The sequence below is a fragment of the Ochotona curzoniae genome, unplaced genomic scaffold (genome assembly GCF_017591425.1).
Source record: "Ochotona curzoniae isolate NIBS_2020 unplaced genomic scaffold, NIBS_Ocur_1.0 contig_3622, whole genome shotgun sequence".
Classification (NCBI taxonomy): Eukaryota; Metazoa; Chordata; class Mammalia; order Lagomorpha; family Ochotonidae; genus Ochotona; species Ochotona curzoniae.
Window position 1 is genome coordinate 4,017,673 of NW_024465926.1, and position 23,853 is coordinate 4,041,525.

Below are 23,853 nucleotides of genomic sequence, written 5' to 3' on the forward strand. Positions count from 1 at the left end.
CTGGGGCGTCCAGTCAGTGGCTTACCTACGTTTTGTCAGCACAGGTCAACAAACTGGGCAAACCATGAGGCTCTAAGGCTTTCCCTTTGGCAAAGAGATGCCCTGCTTCCAGGTCAAAGCACACATGTCTCTCTCTTTTAAGAGCGTCTATTTCTTAGAGAGACAGACCCAAAGGCTTACAACAGCTGGAACTGGGCCGGGTCAGAGCTGGGAACTTAATTCACGTCCCCCACGTGGGTGACAGTGTTGTGAGCCACCACTGCTGGCTTCCAGGCTCTGCATGAGCAAGAAGCTGGGCTCCAAACCCTGGGGCCGAGAAGTATCTTAACAGCATCTCACCCACCAGCCCAGAATCTGCCCCTATTATTTTAATTTTTAAAAAATAAAAAATATGAATCTAAACACATAAAAAAAAACACACACACACACATAATCCTTCAGCCCAAAAATTACAGCTATCAATAATTTGCCAAATTTTCTTCTAGAATAAGATTAAACCTTACCGTCAGTTGCACTCATTTTAAGATTAAAACTCCAAGCCCACCCATGGGCAGTGCCAGCGGGAAAATCCGTGCCATCCCATTACAGCTCTGAAGAGCCATAGCCACTTTGCTCTCTCTCCCATTCTGCATTTCCTTGGCAGGTAGGGGCTTCCCAGGCATCCTGGGACACAGGGAAACCGGAAACACCCTCTGGACATTCACTCTTACCGATTTCTGCTGCTCAAACATCAGCTTTTTATAGAAGAGATGGAACTGCTCGAAGCTGAGCTCATCTTTGTGCGTGCCTATTTCCTGTGAACAGAAAGAGTGACCACATAACTTGTCATGCCCACCGGGAGAGCGCTGCTCACTGCTTACACAAACAGAACCTTCTCGCTGTGACACCGGCTACACCCACACTGCGGTGCCTGCAACCTGCATGGGACACAGCGTTCTGATTCTCCTGCCAGGGTGTGAATAAACCATCCATTCCTGAGCCCAGAAGGCGGAGGGTCGCAGCCAGGTTTCCAAGAACCACAATGACCAACTCCCTGCTTTGGAGGCCAGAAAACTTACTCTTGACTTCCAGATCCAGGCACACGTGCAGGGTAAGCACACCACCTTGCTTAAAGACAACCAAAGGAGACAATGTGGCCAAGGCTTTGCTGTCTGACAGAGCTCAGCTCCAATCCAGCCATGGCCTGAGCCTCATGGTGCTGGGCAGTTCATGGGACCCCTGCAGACACTCAGCATCTCTGCACCACCCTGAGGGTCTCCCTGAAGCCACACGAGTTGTCACCTTCAGAAGGCCCGGCTCCATGCAGCAGAGGCCTCCCCATCTCTGTCCCCTGCCATGCGGGATCCCCCTGGCTGCCGCTCTCCACCTGGTCATTCCGGGAGTGGCTCTGCTGCTTCCTCTGCCAGCAGCGTGAGCACCCCAACTGGAAGACCGGAAGGGGAATGAGAGAGCTCAGCCTGCCCGAGTCTGGCCACTCGGCAGAGCCGGCCTGAGACTGAAACACTCCAGAGGCCCAGCACTCTCTCAGGAGCCCTTTTCCACGCCACCTGTGTCTGCGGGAGGAGCTGTGGGTGGCCCCAGACCCTGCAGTTCCCAGGCTGAGCCCACACAACTCACCACAAACTTGTCTTTGAGGAATTTGGCACTGCTCACTTTGAAGTTGACCAGCGGGAGGATGGCTTTCAGCTCCCGGAGGCTGACGCTGTCAAAGAGAAAATTCAGGTCCGTCAGCCTCGGGGGCTGGGACAGGGGGTGCAGCGACACTGATATCAGCCCCCCACCATTCCCACACCCAGAGAAAGCCCACTGACACCTGTCCAGAGGTGCTAACCAAAAAAGGCCCACAGGGAGGAGGCACCTGGTACATGGACAGGCCCCGACTGTGGGTCACATGGGAGGCAGGGCTGAGCAGGATTTGGGGTCAGATGGCCAGAGGACCTCGGGCTACTGATGCCATAGGGTTCAAAGCAAGGGGAGGTCACCAAAGGCTGGAGATGAGCAGAAGAGCCGCGGCCACCATGCTTGGACACCTATCAGGTGCAGGGTTAGCCTGAGGTGTCAAGAGGCAATGCCACCTGCACCCCATGCCAAGCCTGCCCTCCAGCCAGGGTTCACAATGGCCAAGGCCAGAGGCTATGGGGCACATTTTACTCAAGGTCAAAGCTGGACAGCAACACAATCTGATCAGAATCAAATTTCAAATATCATAGTCACACAACCAGGACAAGTGTGCCTTCTTGGTACCAGGCTTCAACAAGACTCATGCAAACAGAGGGGAGAACGGAGTCCAGCCAAGGGGACGGCACCCAAACTGCAGCAGGGACAGTGCCAGGCTGATGGGCACCGAGCATCCCTCCAGGCCCACACAGGCCTATCAGAACACTCAATCCTTCAACAGGTCTCAGTAGAACCACTGCCTCCATCTCTTAGGTGGGGAAACTGAGGCTCTGGGAGGTCGGGTGCCAGACTCACACGCCCCACCCCCACCTGTCCACAACAGGACGGAGGGGCGAGAGCGGTGGGTGGGGCTCCGGCCCTTGTGGCCAGAGAGGCAAGTGTCTGGCAGGATGTGGTCCAAAAGGGACCGGCCTCGGGCTGCAGGCAGCAAATGACCCAGCTTCCCCCTCAGCCTCAGGGGGAGATAGATGGGACTATCCAGTGGGGACCCCTGAATGCCACTGACCCCTTTCCGCCCTCCCAACCAGCTGCTCCCCAGCCCCAGCCACAGCGGGGCAGGCACCAGCAGCTTGGTTCATCCAGGAGATGCCCAGAGCCATGGCAAGCACCTGCAGGCAGCAGCCTTTGGGGGATGGGGAGTGTTCCCCTAGGGTCTTTCTGCCCCACCCCTGGCCGGGGCAGAGCTGGGACGCAGCAGGAGGGCAGCGAGGAGCAGCAGGGGCTGGCTGCAAGAGAGACCAGAGATCTTGCTTGAATACTATAAACTGCTAAGTTTAAAAAAATTTCAGAAAATTTCCATTTGATGTAATATTGCTGTTTTAATTGTATTGTAACTGGGGTGGAATTGTTACCGGGGTGGGGAGTTAAGAAATGGCTATTTTGTTTGTGACCACTCACCTTTAATTTTGGGAGAATTACTATGTAACAAAAATAAATTAAAGTAATTAAAAAGAGAGAACAGAGACAGGGTCTGGAGTGGGCTTCATCCTAGGAGGAAGGGAAGCCTTGCATGCCTGCAGGGGTCCAGGCTGCAGCTGGGCAAAGCACCCATCCCACCCCTAGAAGCTGCTCAGGACCCAGGGAGCAGTGGGGACCCTGCGTGCCTGTGCACCTGGCCCTACGGTCGCTCCTGGAGGTCAACGCTAGGGCCACAGAGCTCCTCCTGGCATGGGGGCCGTGCCTTCCGTATCCTTAGGCAAGCCCTTTCACTCAGTCCCCAAGGTCACACAGCACGCGGGTCCCATCAGACCTCATCTCGACTCTCCTACAATCGCTCATCACACATGGTGCTCTGGCCGGTGGCCTCGGAAGAGGCTGAGGCCAAGTCTCCAGGCCTCAACTCAGTTCAGTTCTGTTGGTTTCAGAACCGTTGTAGAATGATTCCAAATGACCCCACACTTGCAGGCCACCACCAGCCCCTCCCTCTCCCACGGCAGACATCGCTAAATCAGAGCTCCTTCCCTTTTAACCCAGCCCCATGAACCTCACGCTAGACAGACCAACACCTCCAGCACCCCCAGCTCCTAACCAGAACCATGGTGATAATAAACAATGCTACTGATTAGCTGGCCCCCAAATGGACAGGAGAGCCCCAGTACCCAGGCAGCACCTGGACAGCCTGGGATTGCACTAAAATGTAGATTCCTAAGCCCCGCCCACGAGTCGCTGAATCTGAGCCAGTGGAGGTGTAAAATTTTCCATGCCGCAGGCCAGGCGTAGGACGAAGCCACCAGGATGTGTACAGCAACGCTCTGCACAGACGTGGCCAATACTGCCCAGGCCATTTTAATGAGCAAGACTCCTGACCAGCAGCCCATGACGCCCGTGTGTGCTCAAGGGGCTAACTGGGCCCCCAGCTGCCTGCTGGGAGGCCCTGCTCAGTCCTCCCCGCGTCCCGGCCAGCGCTGAGAGAAGAGCAGGTGCACAGGGGCGTGTGGTGGCAAGTGTCATCGCCACTCGGGAAGCCCACGTCCCGACTACTCCATCTTTCTTTCTTTTTTTTTTTTTTAAAGATTTATTTTTATTATTTTTTTATTGGAAAGGCGGATATACAGAGAGGAGAGACAGAGAGGAAGATCTTCCGTCCTATGATTCACTCCCCAAGTGAGCGCAACGGGCCGATACTATGCCGATCCGAAGCCAGGAGCCTCCTCCGGGTCTCCCACGTGGGTGCAGGGTCCCAAAGCTTTGGGCCGTCCTCGACTGCTTTCCCAGGCCACAGGCAGGGAGCTGGAAGGGAAGCGGGGCTGCCGGGATTAGAACTGGCGCCCATATGGGATCCCGGGCGTGCAAGGCGAGGACCTTAACCACTGCGCCACTGCGCCGGGCCCATACTCCATCTTTCAATTCAGCCTCCTGCTACGTAGCCTGGCAGGCACCCGACAGGGGCCCCTGCCATACGTATAGAAGACCCGGATGGAGTTACAGGTTCCCGGCTTCAGTCTGGTCAAACTTCAGCTGTTGAAGCCATTAGCCATTTACGGAGTGACCCAGCAGGTGAAAGATTTTTTTCTCTGCCTTTTCAAATCAGTATATATTTTAAACAGTGACATGCACATTCCATGCATGCGGGCTCCCAGGGATCTGCTCCGGTGCCAGGGCCGAGGAGGGGAAGAAATAAGTGGGGCAGTGGGGCTCACAGAAGGCGGGGACAGCCCCAGGCCGCAGGCGGGGACATGGACAGACACGACCAGCATGCTCCTGCTGCAACAGAGTGGACACTGAGTGAGCCGAGGTCACACGGAAACGCCATACACATAAAGAAGACACACGAGTCATCAAATTAGAAAGACAGAGCTGTAGCTTTCAGTGGAAAAAGAGCCCCCTTCTCGGTGAGAAAGTCCTGGAAGCAGACGGGGAGACTGCCCTTCCCCCACAGAACCACATACCAAAAAAACAGAAAGTGCAATTACAGGTGTCTTGTGGCAGTAACACAGCATGGCACCATCAGCAGCTCTGCACACGGGCTGCAGGCCTCCAAGACCGGAGCCATCGCCACTTGCCCCCGAGTGTCTGCATCAGCAGGAAATCGGGAAAATGGGCAGAGCCAGGATTTGAACCCAGGTCCTCCCACAGGAGGCAGAGGCATCACAAACAGCTACTTAATGACTACACCAAATGCCTACCCCAGCTCTGATGTTTTTAAAAGAGGACATACGGGCCGGCACGGTGGCGCAGTGGTTAAAGGTCCTCGCCTTGCACGCCCAGGATCCCATATGGGCGCCAGTTCTAATCCCGGCAGCCCCGCTTCCCTTCCAGCTCCCTGCTTGTGGCCCGGGAAGGCAGTCGAGGACGGCCCAAAGCTTTGGGACCCTGCACCCGCGTGGGAGACCTGGAAGAGGCTCCTGGCTTCGGATTGGCAAAGTATCGGCCGTTGCGCTCACTTGGGGAGTGATTCATTGGACGGAAGATCTTCCTCTCTGTCTCTCCTCTCTGTATATCCGCCTTTCCAGTAAAAAAAATAATAAAAATAAATCTTTAAAAAAAAAAAAAGAGGACATGCGAGTGGGGTAGAGAGGATTCTGTGAGGCCCCAGCTCTCAGCAGCATCAAGGCCCTGATGACAAGCTACAAGCCCCCTCGTGCCATCCAAGATCTTCCACATCACCGTGCCCCGGTGTCCTCAGGGGACACAGGTGCAGGAGTGGCTGAGTGGCCGACAGCAAGCACCACAGGAGGCAACTGGGACCAACTACACAGCCGCCTCGCTGCCGCGGCCCCAGCAGCCACCGCTGCCATGACTCTGCTGTTTGCCTACGTGGGCAGCAGGAAAGGAGGGGCCTCAACCAAGCAGAAGCTGGTAGCTGGGTGGAAGGCTCCGTGGTCAAAACTCCTTTTGTGAAAGAAGATTTTCACACTATCAAGGCAGGCTTGGCAAGATGGCGGGCACGTGACAGGGGAACCAGCACACAAGGTGGCCACGGACCAGTGGAGCAGACAGGACACCGTGCAGGACGTGAGGGTCCGTGCAGGACGTGAGGGACCCCTCGTGAGGGAGGGGGAGGAGGGAGGCAGGGTCATCATGAGACAGACGGGCTCTGGGGCCCTCCGCAAGGGGTGGGGTTTACTGCGCACATCACACGTGCTGTCCTCACAGCTAAATCAGAGTGGGGGCTGCACGGAGCCGGGGACGGACGCGGAGCATTCACGCTTTGGCTGTTCATCGCCTCAGAAAAAGCAAAGGCTGCAGAAAAGCCTGCCCAGCATCACCAGGAAAAGCTGTCCCAGCCACCAGCTTAGCCAAGGCAACATCACAGGAAGGAACCAGATGCTCTCCCAGGGCCACCATCACAGACATGGCCACCTCCCCAGCCACCACGCTGGGCTGGAGACTGCTCTGCCTTTGCAGCCATCCCCACTGGCAGCAGCAGCACTGGCATGCCCAGGGCAGAATCGGTGGCATTCTGAGTGTCCCAGCTGCATTATCTACAGCCATAAGAGACTAGATACCTCTAGATCCGTCAGTGAGGAGCTAGTTTGGGGACTTAACCCACCTAAGGAAAAACCAAAACTGCATCACTGTTTAAGAGTAAAACCTTGAGGCCAGTGGTATAGCAAGCTAAGCCCCTGTCTGCAAGCACTGGCATCCCTTACAAGCACTGGTCCAAGTCTAGGCTATTCCATTTCAGATCCAGCTACCCAGTAACACACCTGGGAAAGCAGCGGAAGATGGTCCAACTCCCTGTCACCTACGTGGAAACCTGGATGGAGCTCCTGGCTTTGGCTATTCGTGGAGTGAACCAGCAGAGGGAAGGTCTTTGTTTGCTTCTGTGTGAGTCTTTCAAACAAACTAACTTATAAAAAAAGAATAAGGCAGCCCTCAGTGTGTCAGTGGGGAGTCTCTCTAAGAGGCACTGTCAGGTCCAGTACAATAGCCTAGCAGCTGGGGTCCTTGCTTGCATGTGCCCGGGATCACATACGAACACTGGTTCATGTCCCAGCACCCCACTTTCCATCCAACTTCCTGCTTGTGGCCCGGGAAAACAGTTGAGGACGGCCCAAAGATTTGGGACCCTGCACCTGCATGGGAGACCCAGAGGAGGCTCCTGGCTTTGGATCAGCATAGCATCGGCTGTTGCGCTCACTTGGGGAGTGAATCATTGAACAGAAGATCTTCCTCTCTGTCTCTCCTCCTCTCTGTATATCTGACTTTCCAATAGAAATAAATTTTATTTTTATTTTTTTAAAGATTTATTTTTATTATTTTTTCATTGGAAAGGCAGATATACAGAGAGGAGAGACAGAGAGGAAGATCTTCCATCCGATGTTTCACTCCCCAAGTGAGCGCAACGGTCGATGCTATGCCGATCCGAAGCCAGGAGCCTCTTCCAGGTCTCCCACGCGGGTGCAGGGTCCCAAAGCTTTGGGCCGTCCTCGACTGCCTTCCCGGGCCACAGGCAGGGAGCTGGAAGGGAAGCGGGGCTGCCGGGATTAGAACTGGCGCCCATATGGGATCCTGGGCATGCTAGGCGAGGACCTTAACCACTTGCGCCACCATGCCGGGCCCTAAATTTTATTTTTAAAGAGGCTCTGCCACACAGGGTCACTGGCCCTCACAGCCATGATGCACCTTGGGCTACTCCACATTGAGCCCCTCTGTGACTGTAAGCACGTTTATCGCTAATTCCTGGGACATAGCAGCAGCTCAAAGACGGGATAAGGCCCAGATGCCCCAGGGCAGACACATCCTGGCTAGGCTGGACTTTTCTACCAGAATAAAGACTCCACTGGGAAGAGCCCATTGTTGCCAGTAACCCCAGCTCTGCACCCAGCACCTGATACGTGACAGAACCCATCTGTCCTCTTGAGGACCCTCCCTGCCACAATGCGTACCCCAGGGCCCACCTGGAGGGTACAAGGGATGAACATAACAAAGTCCAAAAAGATAATCGGCAAGCATGGACGAATCCTACCTGTTTCTCCTGGTTTGATCCACGGAATAAATCTGCTTCCTCAGCCAGCTGCCAAGAGATTAGAGACACACAAGACAGCAAGTGAGGCAACAGTATGCTAGACTGGGAAAGCTCTGGGCAGAGAAGACAAGGGAAGCTACAGCTGAACGGAGGGGTGTGCAGCTTCCCACCAGGGCAGCCTGGGATGCAGATACTAATCCTAGCAGGTGCAGGGCTCTGTGGGAGCCAAGCAGAGCTTTCTTTAAACCAACTCCTCCTGGATAGAGTTGGTAACCTGCAAAAAAGCTGGCAAGAAAAGACGGTGCATAGTGGGGGACTATGGTCTAGAGGGGGAAGCAGTGCTGGGCCGTGATCCCACCCAGATGCCCATGACACTGAAGGGACAAGCCTGAGTGCCTCCCTCATGCATAGGGGTGTGGCAGTCAGCACATCCTTCAGAAGGGAAGCTCCTCCCACGTCCAACACAAACCCAACAGGCAGCTCCATCTCAGCTGCAACGGATGGCTCAACCCATCAGACCAATGTGGAAGCCAGCACAGGCAGGCACCACTCCTGGTTACCAACTGAACCCAGGATGCCCAATGAGTCTCCATGAGTCCATGTCCCATCTGCCTTCCGTTTAGCCTGTGCTGCCAATGGAGAGTGACAGCAGGTGCAGTCCAGGCCCGCATGAGCAGCCAAAGCCCCCATACCTCTCAATGATGGTGGGCGTGGACGCACGCATTGCCTCTTGGTGCAAGATCTTCAGGCCTGAAAGCCACTTGGTCGCATCCTCTTTGGAGTCGGCTGCAAAGGAACATGAAGATGGCAATAATATGTTAGCTCCCAAGGAGACTTTGGCTTAGAGGCCCCAGCCCTGCCCGGGCAGGCTGTGGGGTGGCAGGGAGCAGGGGGGCACCCAGGGAAAGCAGCTCCTTCACTCCTCCCTGGATCCCAGCCACACACAACCGTGATGCACCTGTTCCTGCAGTGGGCCCAAGGTGCCATTTCCGGTGCTCAAACTGTTGCTGTCATGATGACCAAATGAGTACTGATATTACATGACCACATCCCTGTGGCTCTACAGGCACACATGGAGGAAGGGCCACGTGAGCCCAGGACCTGAGGGTGGCCTCAGGCAGGCCACAGAAGAGCACCCTCCCCAGCCCCAACTGGGTGAGCTCATTGACTTGGCACTTCTGGCTTCCAGAATGATCAGAAAATGCAAGGCTGTGTCTCAGCCGCCCTGTGTGATGGTCAAAGCTGACTCAGGCCAGGGTAACACAGCTCCATCCCCAATGCTGACTCTCCCATGGGCCTCTTACAGGGGGCCATGTGATGGGCATGGACCCACCCCATCTCCCAATACTTAACTGCACCTGCCAAGCCCCTTCTCCCATTTCTGCCAACAACTGCCAAGCCCAGGGCTGCAGCATCAGAATTCGGAGGGCTGGAGGGTGTTACAGCTGAGAGCCACAGTGGGGTGGTAGAGGTGGGGGGTTAACGCACAGAGCTCCAACTTTCAGTCTTGCTTTATCAAGACTTGTCACCTTGTAGCCCTGGGGCCAGTGAGTGCCGGATGCAGGACCTGAGAGCACCTGTACCCCTGGTCCCAAGAGGGCACTGCTCTCTCTCCTGTTTCCAACAGGTGCTGGCACAATACTGCAGGGAGTGGCATGGGAGAAAGCAACTGCAGTTCCCCCTCACCCTGCCCAGGGTCTGTACTGAGCTGGGGGTGCAGTGTGGGGAATCGAAGTCCAGACCCTCCTGGGCCTGAAGGATCCCAGACACCAAAGTTTGCATGCAGGGCTCCCACGGGCTTCCTGCCAAGAGCAGGGGTGCACGCTCAGCCTGCAGTGAGGCCAGACACACAGAGCTGTGTGGGTTCACAGGTGTGAGGCCCCCATCTCCTGCCCCATCTTTCCCACCTGCCACGCACCACGAGGGAGACATCTGCTTGCCACTGCTGAAACCCAGCTCGCTACTCCCCTCTTCTAGACCCTGCATGTCTGTCTGTCTGTCTCTCTCTCTTCCCAACTCCTACTGAGGCCTCAACACCCAGTTCAGAAGTCCCCTGCTAGGACTGGTATTGAGGTATAGTGCATAAAGATGCCACTTGCCAGGCCAGTGCACTGGTTCAACCTGCTAATCCTCTACTTCCAAGTGCAAGCAACCCATATGGGCACCGGTTCTTATTCTGGGTGCTCCACTTCCCATCCAGCTCCCTGCTTGTGGCCTGGGAAAGCAGCAGAAGATGGTCCACAGCCTTGGGAACCCTGTACCCAGATAGGAGACCCAGAAGCTCCCAGCTCCTGGCTTTGAGTCAGCTCAGTTCCAGCCATTGCAGCGTCTTGGGAAATGAACCAGCAGATGGAGGATCTCTCTTTGTAAATCTGTCCAATGAAAATAAATTAAAAGGAAAAAAGAAAAAGCTGCCACCTAAAACAAACCAGCATCCTATATGGGTGCCAATTCACATCCCAGCTGCTGCACTTGTGATCCAGCTGCCTGCTGATACACCTGGGAAAACACCAAATGATGACTCAAGTACTTGGGTCCCAAGACCCTCCCGGGAGAAGCTCCTAGATTCTGGCTTTGGCCTGGCCCAGCCCTGGCTTCTGTCACCATCTGGAGATTGAACAAGTGCACAGAAGACCAATCTCTCTCTCCCCCTCCCTCCATCTCTCTCTCTCTGTCTCTTTTCCCCTACCTCTGCCCCTTTCTCTATAACTTCGCCTTCAAAATACATTTGAACATAAATCTTTTCATGACCTCCTATGCCAAGCCTGCCCTGGGACACCCTTGTGAACACACGGAGTGCACACTGCGCTGCCTGGGAGCCACAGCTCTTATCACAGCACACGGCAGTTCTCCAACCTCACACCTGACTCCCACACAGGCTGAGCTTCCTCAGGCCAGCCACAGGGTCTCCCCCGTCTTTCATTTTTTAAGCATGTATTTACTTATTTGAAAGGCACAGATACAGAGAGGGAGACACACAGGGAAGAGAGGAGATCTTCCGGGTACTGGTTCATCCCCCCACATGGCCACAGTGGTCAGAGCTGGGCCAAGCTGAGGCTGAGAACCCAGACGTCCAGCTGGGTGTCCCCACTGGTGGCAGGGCCCCAGTTAAGTGAACCTTCTGCTGCTTCCCCAGGCTCATCAGCTGAGAGCTGGAACGGAAGGCAAACCAGCCCAGATGCAAACCAGCACACATCTGGAACGCCAGCAGCAAGGGTATATGCCAACACCAGGCCCTTACCCTGAGACGTCCAGTTCAACCAAGCTAGGGATCCACGCTCACAAGACGCTTGGTGAAGAAACAAGACTAAGAAAACCTATTTGATTGTAAATCAAACGTGTATCAACTTTCATAGGCCTCACTTCCCCCAATCTACTACTTTCAATAGCATTTATTTTCTCACTTATCAGTCACGATTATCCATTTATTTCTAAGTCAACAGATTCTAGGCCTGGGCCTGAGATGAAGCCCAGCTTCTGTGCCAAGGCAAAGCACCTGAGCTTCCTCCCAGCTCCTGTGCCCGCATCCCCAGCAGCTGCTTTGCAAGGGACAGAGTGATAGAGACAGCCTGAATCCTCACCGGCACACACACAGGTCTATATGTGTGCAGGTGTGTGCGCATGCACAACACAAGGTCTTAGGCCAGTCCCTGCACCGCAATGTCAAGTTTGTGTGAGAGGAAGGCAGATCCTGGCCCGCGGGCTCCGAGTGCTAACACAGCCCTCAGCCTGGGCCAGGCAGCCACTGAACACTCTCCTCACCTTTCCCGAGGAGAAGGCATGCCTGTCCCTCCATTCCACAGCTGAGAGGTGAAGCAGCTTACCCAAAGACACAGGCTAGAAAGGGGGCAGGCTGGGTCTCAGCTCCTTAGCAGCCCAAGCACGCAGCCACGGGCAGGCAGGTGGGAATATCCCCAGCAGGAAACTGAGGCACAGTGAGGAAGACAGCCTGGGGGCGGGCACCCACCTGCCAAGCTGAGGGTGTTGAGGACAAACTGAGTGCCGTACAAGACGGTAAAGCAGCAGTCTTCCTTCTGGCGCACTGCTTTGGCACGCTCAAAATCCTTCGAGTTCTTTCCTGGGCGGATTTCCTTGATTTCCATGATGTCCACTGAAAGGGAAGGCCAGAGCCATGAGAAGCCCACCTCGTGCCGCCTGATTCCCCACCTGAGGACACGCCCACCCCACCTGAGGACACGCCCACCCCACCTGAGGACACGCCCATCCCCCACCTGAGGACACGCCCATCCCCCACCTGAGGACACGCCCATCCCCCAGAAGGGACGCAGGAGGCCACCCCTGCCCGCACGCTAGGCGCCCACCCCTGTTGGAAGCAGCCAGAAGGCCAAGAGCTTCCATTGCTCCGCAGACACTGCGAAAAGGCTGTCGATCCAATCAACATATGCTCTACTTCAGATTCTTCTTGTTTCATTAACTTCAACTTTTTATGAGTGATTTAAAAAATGCACCACTCCGTTCACTGCTCTAGTCACCAAACACAGCCTGAGGAGAAGAGACATTCTAAAGTCCATGGAAACCGCAGGAAGGACTCGGCGCCTTGCACACGCAGCGTCTAGAAGGCCGTCAACACGGCTGACTCACCTGCATTAGCAATCGTTGTAGACTGCCAGGGTACTGGGTGTGTGAACGCAAGCCACCCTACCCAGCCAGCCGCCAGCCAAGCCTAGTGACTTTAAAGCCTCATTCTTTTTTTTTTTTTTAAGATTTATTTTTATTATTTTTTCATTGGAAAGGCAGATATACAGAGAGGAGAGACAGAGAGGAAGATCTTCCGTCCGATGATTCACTCCCCAAGTGAGCGCAACGGGCCAATACTATGCCGATCCGAAGCCAGGAGCCTCTTCCTGGTCTCCCACGCGGGTGCAGGTTCCCAAAGTCTTGGGCCGTCCTCGACTGCTTTCCCAGGCCACAGGCAGGGAGCTGGAAGGGAAGCGGGGCTGCCGGGATTAGAACCGGCGTCCATATGGGATCCCGGGCGTGCAAGGCGAGGACCTTTAACCACTTGCGCCACCGCGCCGGGCCCTAAAGCCTCATTCTTGTTCATTTCTAAAAATGTTTATTATAGAGACTTTTTACCTACCTGCAAGAGAAAACCAAGTCTAACAATTCTTTTTACCAAGACATGTCTACAGGAACCAGCTCGCTATGGGCTTTCTTCCTTGCAGCACAACACATTCTAATCACATATATTCTGTGCAAATCAGCAAGAATGGGACATACATGCACAACTAAAGCCGAATGTTCAGAGAGTGCAACACCACCTTCCAGTAGTCACCAAGTCCCACCATTCTTATTCTGAACCTGTCGACCTCTAGCCACTTCCCTGGCCCAGCGGAGTGCAGGCGACAGCAGCCACCTGACCTAGGTCCACCTGCAGCTTTGCCCAGGGTCACCTTTACACATCTAAGCACACTCATCGGCCCCACCCCTCGGCACATGCCGAATGTTCCACTGATTACCCACCTCCGTCAGCTCAACTGTGTGTCCCCACCCCCATTATACAGACTTCCTGTCAGAAGATCCAGTGGGCCACACTAACCCCTAGTAAGCATAGGACACTGAAAGCCAACTCTAACACCAACTTCATGTTCTCCCTTCCCGTGTCAGCTCAGTCAACATCAGGCTCAGAAATCACCCCCTCCACCTTCCGGCTTCTACATGGATCACGCAACGTGCCACCGCACTGAGCAGCGACGAGGACTCTGCCATGGATTCACAGTTCACTTCCTAGACTACAAGCTCTGCAGAGGCAGGGACTGTAAGCTCTTCTCCAACCTAAACAGGGTGGGTGGCTAATGCACAGGGGCTCTGAGACAGAAGGGGCCCAGACGGGGGCTGAGCTGGAGATTGGGGCAGAGAAGGAGCCCAAAGCAGGCGGAAACACACAGAATAAATGCAAGCAGACAGAGACACCAGACAGGGACAAGAGAACAAGCAAGCAGCAGCGAGGTGCGAACACGCCCCCAAACAGAGCAGGGGAAAAAAAAAGCAGAAGCTCAACGTCATGGTACCGGTGCCCACAGCCCTAAGTGTCTGCACCTCTTCTACTGCAGGGCAACAGACACCCTTCGGAATTTGTCCTGTCCAAGCAAGGGGGCGCAGGCATTGGCAAGCAGCACCCAGGATGGCTGCCTTCCCTGTACCACCTGACCACTCCCTGGGCAAGAACTGGAAAGACCATCTTTCTCCACTGTGCACCTCTGCTGCTCTGTGGAAGATGAGCTGCCGTTTACAAAGGTACCTTTCTAGATAATTTTGCCCAATGTACGGAGCAGGTTGTCTGCTCTTTTGCCAACATCACCCCGTCTTATAGCAAGTATCAAGCTCGGGCACGGCCCTTCCTCAAGTGCTGTTCTTCAACCTTGGGCTTCCTACTTGGAGTCTTTCATCTTTGCACACGGACACCAGAGTAAGTGCTGGGATTTGGGGCAGTAGTTGAGCCCCTACTTGGGATGCTCACAGCCATGTCAGAGCTCCTGGGTGTGAGTTCTGGCTCTGCTCGTGGTTCTTGCTTTCTGTAAAAGCATACCCTGCAGGGTGACTCAAGTGTCTGAGTCCCTACCACCCACACAGGAAGCCCAGACTGAATGCCAGCGTCTGCATTTGGGGAATGAACTCGCAAACAATGCACAACTCTCTCTTTCTGCTTTTCAAATAGTTAAAAACAAGATTTTTTAAGCATCAGCTGGAATTTTTGACAACATATACAATCAATCTGCTAGGATTTTTTGCATGTAATTTTTAAATAAGATAACTCCATCCGGGGGCCCAGCATACCTCTGCAGCTAAATCCTCATGTTGCCAGTGCCGGGATTCCATATGGGTACCGGTTCATATCCCAGCTGCTCCACTTCCCATCTAGCTCCCTATTTGTGACCTGAGAAAGCAGTACAGGACGGCCCAAAGCCTTGGCACCCTGTACCTGTGTGGGAGACCTGGAAGAAATCCCTGGCTACTAGTTTCAGATGGGCTCAGCTCAGGCCACAGTGGCCATTTGGGGAGTAAACCAGTGGATGGAATATCTTTTTCTCTGTTTCTCCTTTTCTCAATCTGATCTGCCTTTCCAGTCAAAATAAATCAATCTTTTAAAAAATACTAAAAAGATCACTCCATCTGTTGTTTACCTGTTTCCTGTCACATGACTCACAGAAACCCTTAAGCTCTCTCCTGTACCGAGTGTCTTCCCAGGGCTGGAATATCCTGGGTGCCACATGAAGGGAAGCCGACCATGTGATGAGAGAGAGGCTGAAGGTCAAGGTGATCCCCAGTGGCCTGTGGCTTAAGCAATGGTGTCAGCATCATGAGGCTCACATAACAAACCACAGGGCCTGTTCAGAGTACTTCAGGTCACACAGGACCAAGGCCAGTGCTCCCTCCTGGGGTATCTCTAATCAGCACCTCTGTGCACCTCTGTCGAGCTCTTTATAATAAGCCAGCACCCCCTGAGCAATGCCAGCCACTCTAGGAAGTTAACTATCCCCAAAGAAGAGACAAAGACACGGAGAAGAGACAAACGTGGCCAAGGTCAGTGGTCAGTAAGCGGGAGAGGCAGAACAGGAACTTGGTCTCATATCCAAGCAGGTGGCTCTTGAGATCTAGGGATCTCCCATCACATCTAAATGCCCCCAACAGCCAGGGAAAGCTCCGTGTGAGGTCACGAATCAGAACTTCATCTGGGTCTTCCACATGGGTGACAAGGACCCCCTAATACTTGAGCCTTCACAGGCTACCTCCTAGGGTGTGCACATGAGCAGGAAACTGGAATCAGGAATAGAGTCAGGAACCAGAGGGACCAGACACTTCTCAGATGTGGGCACCTTAACCACCATGCCAGACATCCATCCCATGCACAACTCTTCTGAAGTCTTCTTATATAAAAACAGCTTTGCTAAGTGACAGTGCACATTCCGCACATTTTGTTCATTTGAAGTGCACTTGGTACAACTGGTTTTTACTGTATTAACACACACATGGGGAACTTTTCAGAAAGTTCCCGGTCAAAGGCAGAGGAGGGACAGCCACCTGGGCTCCACATGCTCCTCTCCATGCCCCTGCACTGGCCTCTGCCACTCACGGACTGTAAACAATAGAGAAAGAGACCACTTAGAAGGATGTGTGGGAATTCAAACTTGATGCCACCCAGGAAAAACTGGAGCAGACTGGCAGGAAGCTGGCCTTGAATCTCACACCTTTGCTGCTTGCAGTGCCTGTTTTCAATGGTCTTGCACCTGTCCTAGGATGCAGATCAGTTTCCTCCCTACCACATGGACGCAAGGGTGACAAATGGTCATGTGCTGCCTCCATATTGTGTGACCACCCCAGGCCTGGTTTGGCACTCACAGGGGGAAGCCACCTGCCAGGCACTGAGTCCTGCAGCTGGGTCCTCCTGGGACAAGAGCCATTCCCCAGCCCTCAGAGACATTACCAGGAGTCTTCAGACACAGAAAATGTGCATCATGGACAAACTCGGCAAGGACAGAAGGAATCTTAGCACAAAAGCAAACTCATGCTTTAATCCCATGAACTTTTCTAAGTACCCTCTTACTGCCACTTCCCAGGCCTTATGAGTGAGCAGCAGGCAAGGGCCCGAAGCATAGAGGGCTGCCCACTGCACAACCATCCCCCATCCCACCTGACAATGACCAGAAGAAGCCCTGAGGCAGCAGGAAGGAAGTCCCCCCCCCCCCACAACCAGCACCTGAGCCTGCACCCCAGCTTACTGACCACACCACCCACAGGGGCAGAGCAGTGAGGAGTGGCTGGCTAGGGCCACTACATTCCGCCATGTCAACCCAACCCTCTCCCTTCTGTTTCGGGATGCTGGGGTTGCAAGCTACTTATCCCCAGGGATTCCTGAGACAGGGTGACCAGTGAGTCAGGTGTGTCCTGCTGGGTTCAAGTCCCCAGCTTGCCCACACACAGCAAGTGACGGGGGGCACTGCCTTCAATTTTCTGGGCCTTGATTTCCTTGCATGAACATGACAGTACTTAGCACACGGTGCTTTCATGAGAATTAAACTCATTTGTGTGTGTGTGTGCGTGTTGAAAGAATATTATAATAGTGCCCAACAATTTTGAGAAACAAACATGCAGCTTAATCTGTGCACTTGCTAACTTTCGTTTTGAAACAATTGACAGGGCTGAATAAAGCTGGCTACATGAAAGGCATAAAAAGACACCCAGGGTCTCAATGCCTCTGTAGTTAAGATGGATACAGCAATCCTTGTTTACTAACGTGGGAAGAACTCTGCCTCCACACATACAAACAGGCCCCACTGTAGGTATCCATGTTTGCGTCCATCGCTACAGACACACCAGTCCACATGGTCTGGTCCAAAACTGCACAGATAACGGAATTTTGGTTTGTTTTGGTGCAAAAACACATTGGAAATACTATGCATTGATTTTCCAAAATACACATTTTCCACGCACTTTCTGAAGACCTTCTCATACATACGCAGGCATGCATCGCTGCCAGAATTCTTACTGTGTGAACATGCACTGTCACACACAGTTTTCATCCACATTTTAGTCTCCTGCAGCAGGAGCAATTGCAGGCACCCACGCATGTATGAACACCTTTAACTTGGCTAAGGAGGAATGTCCATGTTTGTACATGGGCACACCTGTGTGCCCGTGTGTAACAGTACCAAAAGACACCCATCAATCGGTTGGCCCCAGGCACCACTGGGCAGGTGGGACCAAGCTGGGAAGGGGGAACAGAGGTCCAGAGGTCCAGAGGGCTTTGTCTGTGAGAGCCCGGAGGTGTGCTCAGAACATACAACTCATGAAACCACCAGCCTGGCCTGGCAGCCCAGTACAGTGGGGCTCAGGGGTGGGGCTTCCTGCTTCAAGAAGTGAGTTCCCAGCCACAGAAATGAGGCTGAGACCTTGCCCTGCATGGCCCACCCCTTCCCAGCATCACCTCGGCTGCTCCCCACATGCAGCCACCCTCCCTGCCCATCACCTTCAGACACAGGGGAGGTTCAGCTCCTGCTGACCTTGCACACTTCCTCTCTCTGCCCAGGCTCACACTGCCAGACTCAGTGCCATCTTCAAACTCTTGTTTCCTTCCCCCTCCCACTTAAGGTCTCCAAGGCATACTCAACATCTTCCTAGCCCTGACCCAGAATGAGGCCTCATCCCTGGAGCCTGCCCTTGACCGTGATCGGTAGCCTCCACCAGCAAACCCTAATGAAAACATCTCCCTGGGAGCCCAAGACTTTGGAAGGAAGTGGGGGGAAGGCATAAGATGTGGATACCTCCCTGCACCTGCTCCCTCCTCCTCTTCAATGTCCAGCCTCCCCAGCCAGGGACTCTGTTACAAAGCAGAGGGACACAACCCTGACTAGGGAGCACATGCGCATCCGGGAGGGAAGAGGGAAGAAGGACGTGATCCAAACCAGCCCACATATGCATGTGCGTCAACATTACACGAAGGGGAGCAACCCAGAGCACCCTTGGAGACACTCCGATCCTGCAAAGGGAAGAAAGATGCCTCTTGCAGGAGGGGGCAGATGTGCATATCTGCTCAGTTGCAAAGACTGGAACTAACCTGAGCAAGGCGAGGAGGGAACCCTGGAGGCAATCCTGGAGCCTCGAGTTCTCAGTGCAGACCCCAGCTCTGCTCCGCAGCAGCACATGCGCTGAAGCATGGTACCCGCTTTCCCTTCGCTCTCTGCCCCTGCCCTCCATCCCCCGCACATGTGCACCACCAGTGATGTGCAAACCAAAGACAACACCAAGAAGCAAAAGTACAGGGGCCCTAGCAGGCCTCCTCGGAGGGCAGCTTAGCTGTGAGGACCACTGTATGTCCTCACCACCTTCAACACCTTCCTCGCCACTGATGGTTTCACTTTCAGTAAGAATCCCCGGGTGGCGTCTGCTGCTTGTAGCCCAGGACCCTTCTCAGAAACACCAGGGGCCACCAGGCTGTCTCACTGCCTGGGGCGCCTGGCATGGGCTGGGTCTGTATGATTCTGCTTGCCAGCACTTTCAAGGAGCTTCCCCTGGGGCTCGGGACAGGCTAGTCCAGAGCAATCCGGTAGACTCAGCTTTAAAGATCACTTCTGCTTTCCTGGCTGTGCAACTTGGGAGTGGGTTACTTTATTCTGGCTGGGTCTCTGCTTTTCTTCATAAAATGGGGGGCTCACAGGGGAGCAGTATCATGGGCTAAAAATCCCCCACATCTGGCACCAGCACCCCATACGGCTGTCAGTTCATGTCCTGGTGTCTGGGCTGCTCTACTTCCTATCCACTCCATGTTTATGGCCTAGGAAAGCAGTGGGGAATGGTTCAAGTCCTTGGACCCCCTAACCCATGTGGAAGACCTCAAAGTACCTGAGGGAAACCTGCAACATGTAACCTATGCAGATCTAGCCCTGCACGCACAGCTCCTCTTCCACACGTGTGCCAGAGTACACCCAGCTCAAAGCCTGCAGGAGGAACAAGGCTGCACTAAGATTCTTTACTATTTTTTTAAGAGGCCAGTGTTGTGGCCCACGATGATGTTAGCATCCCACATGAGCACTGCCTCAAGTCCCAGCTGCTCCACTTGCATTTCGGCTTCCTATTAATGTCCTGGGAAAGCAGTGGAGAACGGCCTGAGTGCTTGGGTGTCTGTCTCACTCAGTGGAGTTCCAGCCTTCCATCCTCAGCCAAGCTATTGCTGCCATTGGGGGAAGCAAACAGGCAGGTGGGAGTGCCTTCTCTCTACCTTGCAAGTACAGTAAACCTTAAATAACAATAATAAACATAGAGCAGGTATTTCACCCATGAGTTAAGATGCCAGTGTCCCACACTGTTCAACACTTGGCTGAGGCTCCCGACTCCAGCTTCCTGCCGACACAGACCCTGGGAAGCAGTGGTGCTGGCTCAAGTTCATTGGTCTCTGCCATACACAGGGGCGCCCTGAACCCAACTCAGCCCAGGCACTGTGGGCATCATTTGGGGAGTGAATCAGAGGATGAGGACTCTTGCTCTCTTGCTCCTTCTGCCTAACAAATCATTGCTTAATTGCAATAATTACAGTCACACAATCACTGACACTGCGCTGACAGTTGGAGGGATGGAGGCAGACAGGCCAGGCTGCTGCGTCTGTGGGAAGAGACTGGTAGGCAGCCATGCTCAGCCATGCTCAGCCAGCTCCTCCCTGCCTCACTTCCCTGCAGGAACATCTGACAGACAAGAGCTAAACACACAGCAGGAAAGCCGAGTGCACTCCCCTCCCTCTGGGGGCTCCTCCTCCCCGAGGGAGAGGTGGGGACTAGCAGCTGCAGAGCCTCTGGGAGAAGCACTGACCATGCTCAGCTTAGTCTCCGGGTCCTGCTCTGGTCCCAGCTACCCCGCAAGCACTCCCTGCGCCCCTGTGGGGCTACCCAACAGTGCCAGCAGTCGGTCATCAAGGCAGGGAGCTGGGTTCTGTGCCAGACTTTCAGTTCTACTCCTCAGCTGTTTCTGAACTCAGGGACAATGATGCAGAGATGCCGCACCAAGAGGCCCTTTCGATCATCAACCCCAAGAGTGCCAGTTAAAAACCTAGCCACTCCACTTCCAATCTAGCCCCCTGCTAATGCACCTGGGAAAGCAACAGAAAATGCCAAATTGCTTTATCCCCTACTCCCATGTGCGAGACCCTAAGTTCTAAGCTCCTTGCTCCAGCCCAGCCCAACTTGAGGCCTTGCAGCCACTCCTCTCCGTAACCCTGCCTTTCAAATAAAATTCCTTTTTAGAAAAGATTGATTAATTTTTATTGGAAAAACAGATACACAGAGAGGAGGTGACAGAAAGATCTTCGGTCTGCTGGTTCACTCCCCAAGTGGCCATAACGGCCGGAGCTGAACAAATCCAAAGTCAGGAGACAGGAGCATCTTTCAGACTTCCCACCCAAGTGCAGGGTCCCAAGGCTTTGGGCCATCCTCTGCTGCTTTCCCAGGCCACAAGCAGGGAGCTGGATGGGAAGTGGAGTAGCCAGGACACAAACCAGTGCCCACATGGGATCCCAGTGCATGCAAGGCAAGAACTTTAGTCACTAGGCTACCACATCAGGCACCCAAAATCTTTTTTTAAATGAATGATCTTACATCTACAGCAGAAAAGAAAAGCAGTATCCCTTGCACTATCTAGTAGAAATGAGCATGTTTCTAGTGGTTTTATTATTTTATACAGTTTGGTTCCATCTAGGCTGTCTGTTCAAGGCAGAGCTCTCACTTTGCCTGGTTCTCAGAGGCAGAGTCCAGACTAAATGTGCATGCAGGACTCACTGGCAGACAGCGGTCAGGGCAGGTCACAGGCTACAGCCTGGAAGACGACAAGAGGTGTGTGGGTGTAAGAGCTGGGGCTTGACAGCCACCGTCTGTGACCACGTGTGTCCCTCCTTAGTAAAGGAATGCCATGTCTTTCAAAAGGAAACAGACCAGGTGGCTGGCAGGCACAGTAGTTAGGACACCAGCAGAACACATCGAAGTTCAATCCCCAGCTTTGGAAACCCACCGGGAGATGTGGACTGGTTCTGGCTCTTGGCTTCAGCACACGCTGGCCCAGCCGCGGCCGAGCCACTGCAGCCCTTGGGAGTGCAGTCTGTGGGAATCTGCTGCCTCCTGCAACTCCGTGAGCATCTCCTAACAGTTATCATGAAAAATGTCCCAGTCCGAGAAAAGCCCCATGGGCACCAGACAGGTGCTCCTGTCACCACCGGAAGGCTGGAAGGGGAACTAAGAGGGACACACTGCAGCGGGCACTGGCCCTGCCTCTGGACACCGTCTGGAAAACAGGCTTTGCCGTGGCACCCGATGTCCAGTCCCCCTGGGGGCTCCTCGGGGAGCCCATTCCTCCCAGTGAGGTCGTGGATCCTCTCAACTCCCCAAACTACCCTGGGCTCCACCTTCTGCTGGGGGCCGTGCTATTTCCATCCTGACCATAAATAGATGTCCATGCGGCCTCCTGATAAGCCAGCCATGAACCCCAGAGGAAGTGCCTGCAGGGGCCCTGGGCTAGGCCTGCTGGGGGCGGGCTAGGAGGGGACACTTTCCAAAAGTGCAAAGGGTATGCCAACCAGGACAGCGCAGGGAAGGTGGCAAGGAGCTGGCATCACAGTAATCAGGTTTCATGGAGGCCCCACCTCGCCAAGCGGGCGAGGCCAGCAGAGCTGTCTGACTGTTGTGACCGGGATTTCTGTGCTCTAACAGGAAAAGAAAGGTTCGGTACAGACTGCAGACAATGATCGCAGGGTAGGGAAAATTCCAGAGGCAGACAGCTGTTGGGGTCTCCCGTGGGAGACAATGCGCTGTATCTCCCTACCTCGGACCTCTCTGCGTCAGAGAAAACCAAAGAGAAGAAGGGGGACGGGCCAGGGAACCATGTTCCTACAAACACTTGGGGTGTACCAGATGGGGGGCCCACTTTTGACACCTGCACACTCACATACACCCAGCAGAAGCAGTACCACTCCGCAGGTGGAGAACAGGCAGCAGGACCTGGCCAAGGTCACGCTGGTCAGGCCAGGATCTGAACTGGAGCAGTCTGGCTCCAAAGTTCACAGCCTTCACTGGTCACCCCCAGGCAAAGGATGGAATGAGACACCAAGGCTCCAAGTGCTCTCCCTCCGAGCCAGTCACCACGGGCGCCGGCAGGAACCGCCGGCCTTGAGAGGTGGGAATTAGGGTCAGTGTAGAGGTGGCTCTGAGCCCGAGACCCAAGGTCGCGTTCCGGTTCTGCCATTCATCTACCTATGAGACCTCAGAAAAGCCATTTTCCTTCCCTGGGCCTCAGGTTCCCCCACTGTGCAGTGCAGGGTCTGGGTCACCCCTGGCCTTGAGAATTCTCTTGGGCCTGAAACACACATGGACAGCAATGGAGGTGAAGGAGGTCACAGTCTTGTCCTCTGTGACCCAGCAGTGAAAGCGGATGACATGGATGTTCAGTTGTGTTCCCTAAAATCTTGCTGGAAGCCCTAACTTTGGGTGCCTGTGATTGCCACCTGCTCTGAAAGAAGGACCTACACAGAGGCAGCCAGCTTAAAAGGAACTTGTATTAGGTCAGGGTGGGCTCTAGCCCAACCGTGACCATCTCCGAGAAGGCCACTGGCCCATGATGGATGAGGCAGATGTGGGAGGGATGCGTTTACAAGCCCAGGGATGCCATGGCTTGCCGCCATCCACTAGAGGCCTTCAGAGGGAGCCATGTGACTTAGCCAACACCTTGACCCCAACCCTTAACCCCACAAGAGGGAGGGGGAACATATCCCTGCAGCCTCAGACTACCCAGTTTGGGGCAGGTGCACACGGCACTCACCACACAGTAACAAATAGCTTCTCTGGGCAGTTTTATTAACCAGGCAGTTCCTTAATCACTTTATCTAACAGAAGTCATTTCACACTCTAGCATCGCCCTGGCCCCGGAGGGGATGGCCTCAGCCTTCCCACCTGCAGCACCCTTGCAAGCACATGACCCTAGGACCCCTAAAAGCAGCAGCGGCAGTTCACAGTTCATCAGCTCAACAATCAATCCCTCACCAGCATCAACGCCCCTTCCACTGTCAGAGGAAACAGGCTCAGCTTGGGCGCGCTGGGGTCTGAGCCCACAGGCCCAGCTCTAGAGCTGGCAGTCTCCAACACCATCCCTGCTACTCCCTGCACCAAGATGCTGAAGTCAACCCACGGTGGGCGCCGGCAGCAAAGGGGGATCCTGACCAGGGCAGGCTCAGAGCAAACATCCAACTCAGCTGCAGAACAGAGCCTCCTCAT

The 23,853-nt window shown here is 54.3% G+C and overlaps 1 protein-coding gene across 3 annotated transcripts in view; it reads right to left on the reverse strand.

Annotated features, from left to right (window-relative positions):
- The window catches only part of PLCG2 (phospholipase C gamma 2), a 114,322-nt gene that overhangs the window by 50,714 nt on the left and 39,755 nt on the right, over positions 1 to 23,853 (reverse strand). For 2 of the 3 annotated variants that reach the window (XM_040982311.1, XM_040982312.1), the window contains exons 3-7: positions 12,057 to 12,200; positions 8,782 to 8,875; positions 8,090 to 8,137; positions 1,618 to 1,702; positions 711 to 794 (exon numbers count right to left, since the gene is read on the reverse strand). In XM_040982311.1, coding sequence (XP_040838245.1) covers positions 711 to 794; positions 1,618 to 1,702; positions 8,090 to 8,137; positions 8,782 to 8,875; positions 12,057 to 12,200 — 455 coding nt within the window. The remainder of the gene's footprint in view (positions 1 to 710; positions 795 to 1,617; positions 1,703 to 8,089; positions 8,138 to 8,781; positions 8,876 to 12,056; positions 12,201 to 23,853) is intronic. The other variant, XM_040982313.1, reaches the window with a different exon arrangement.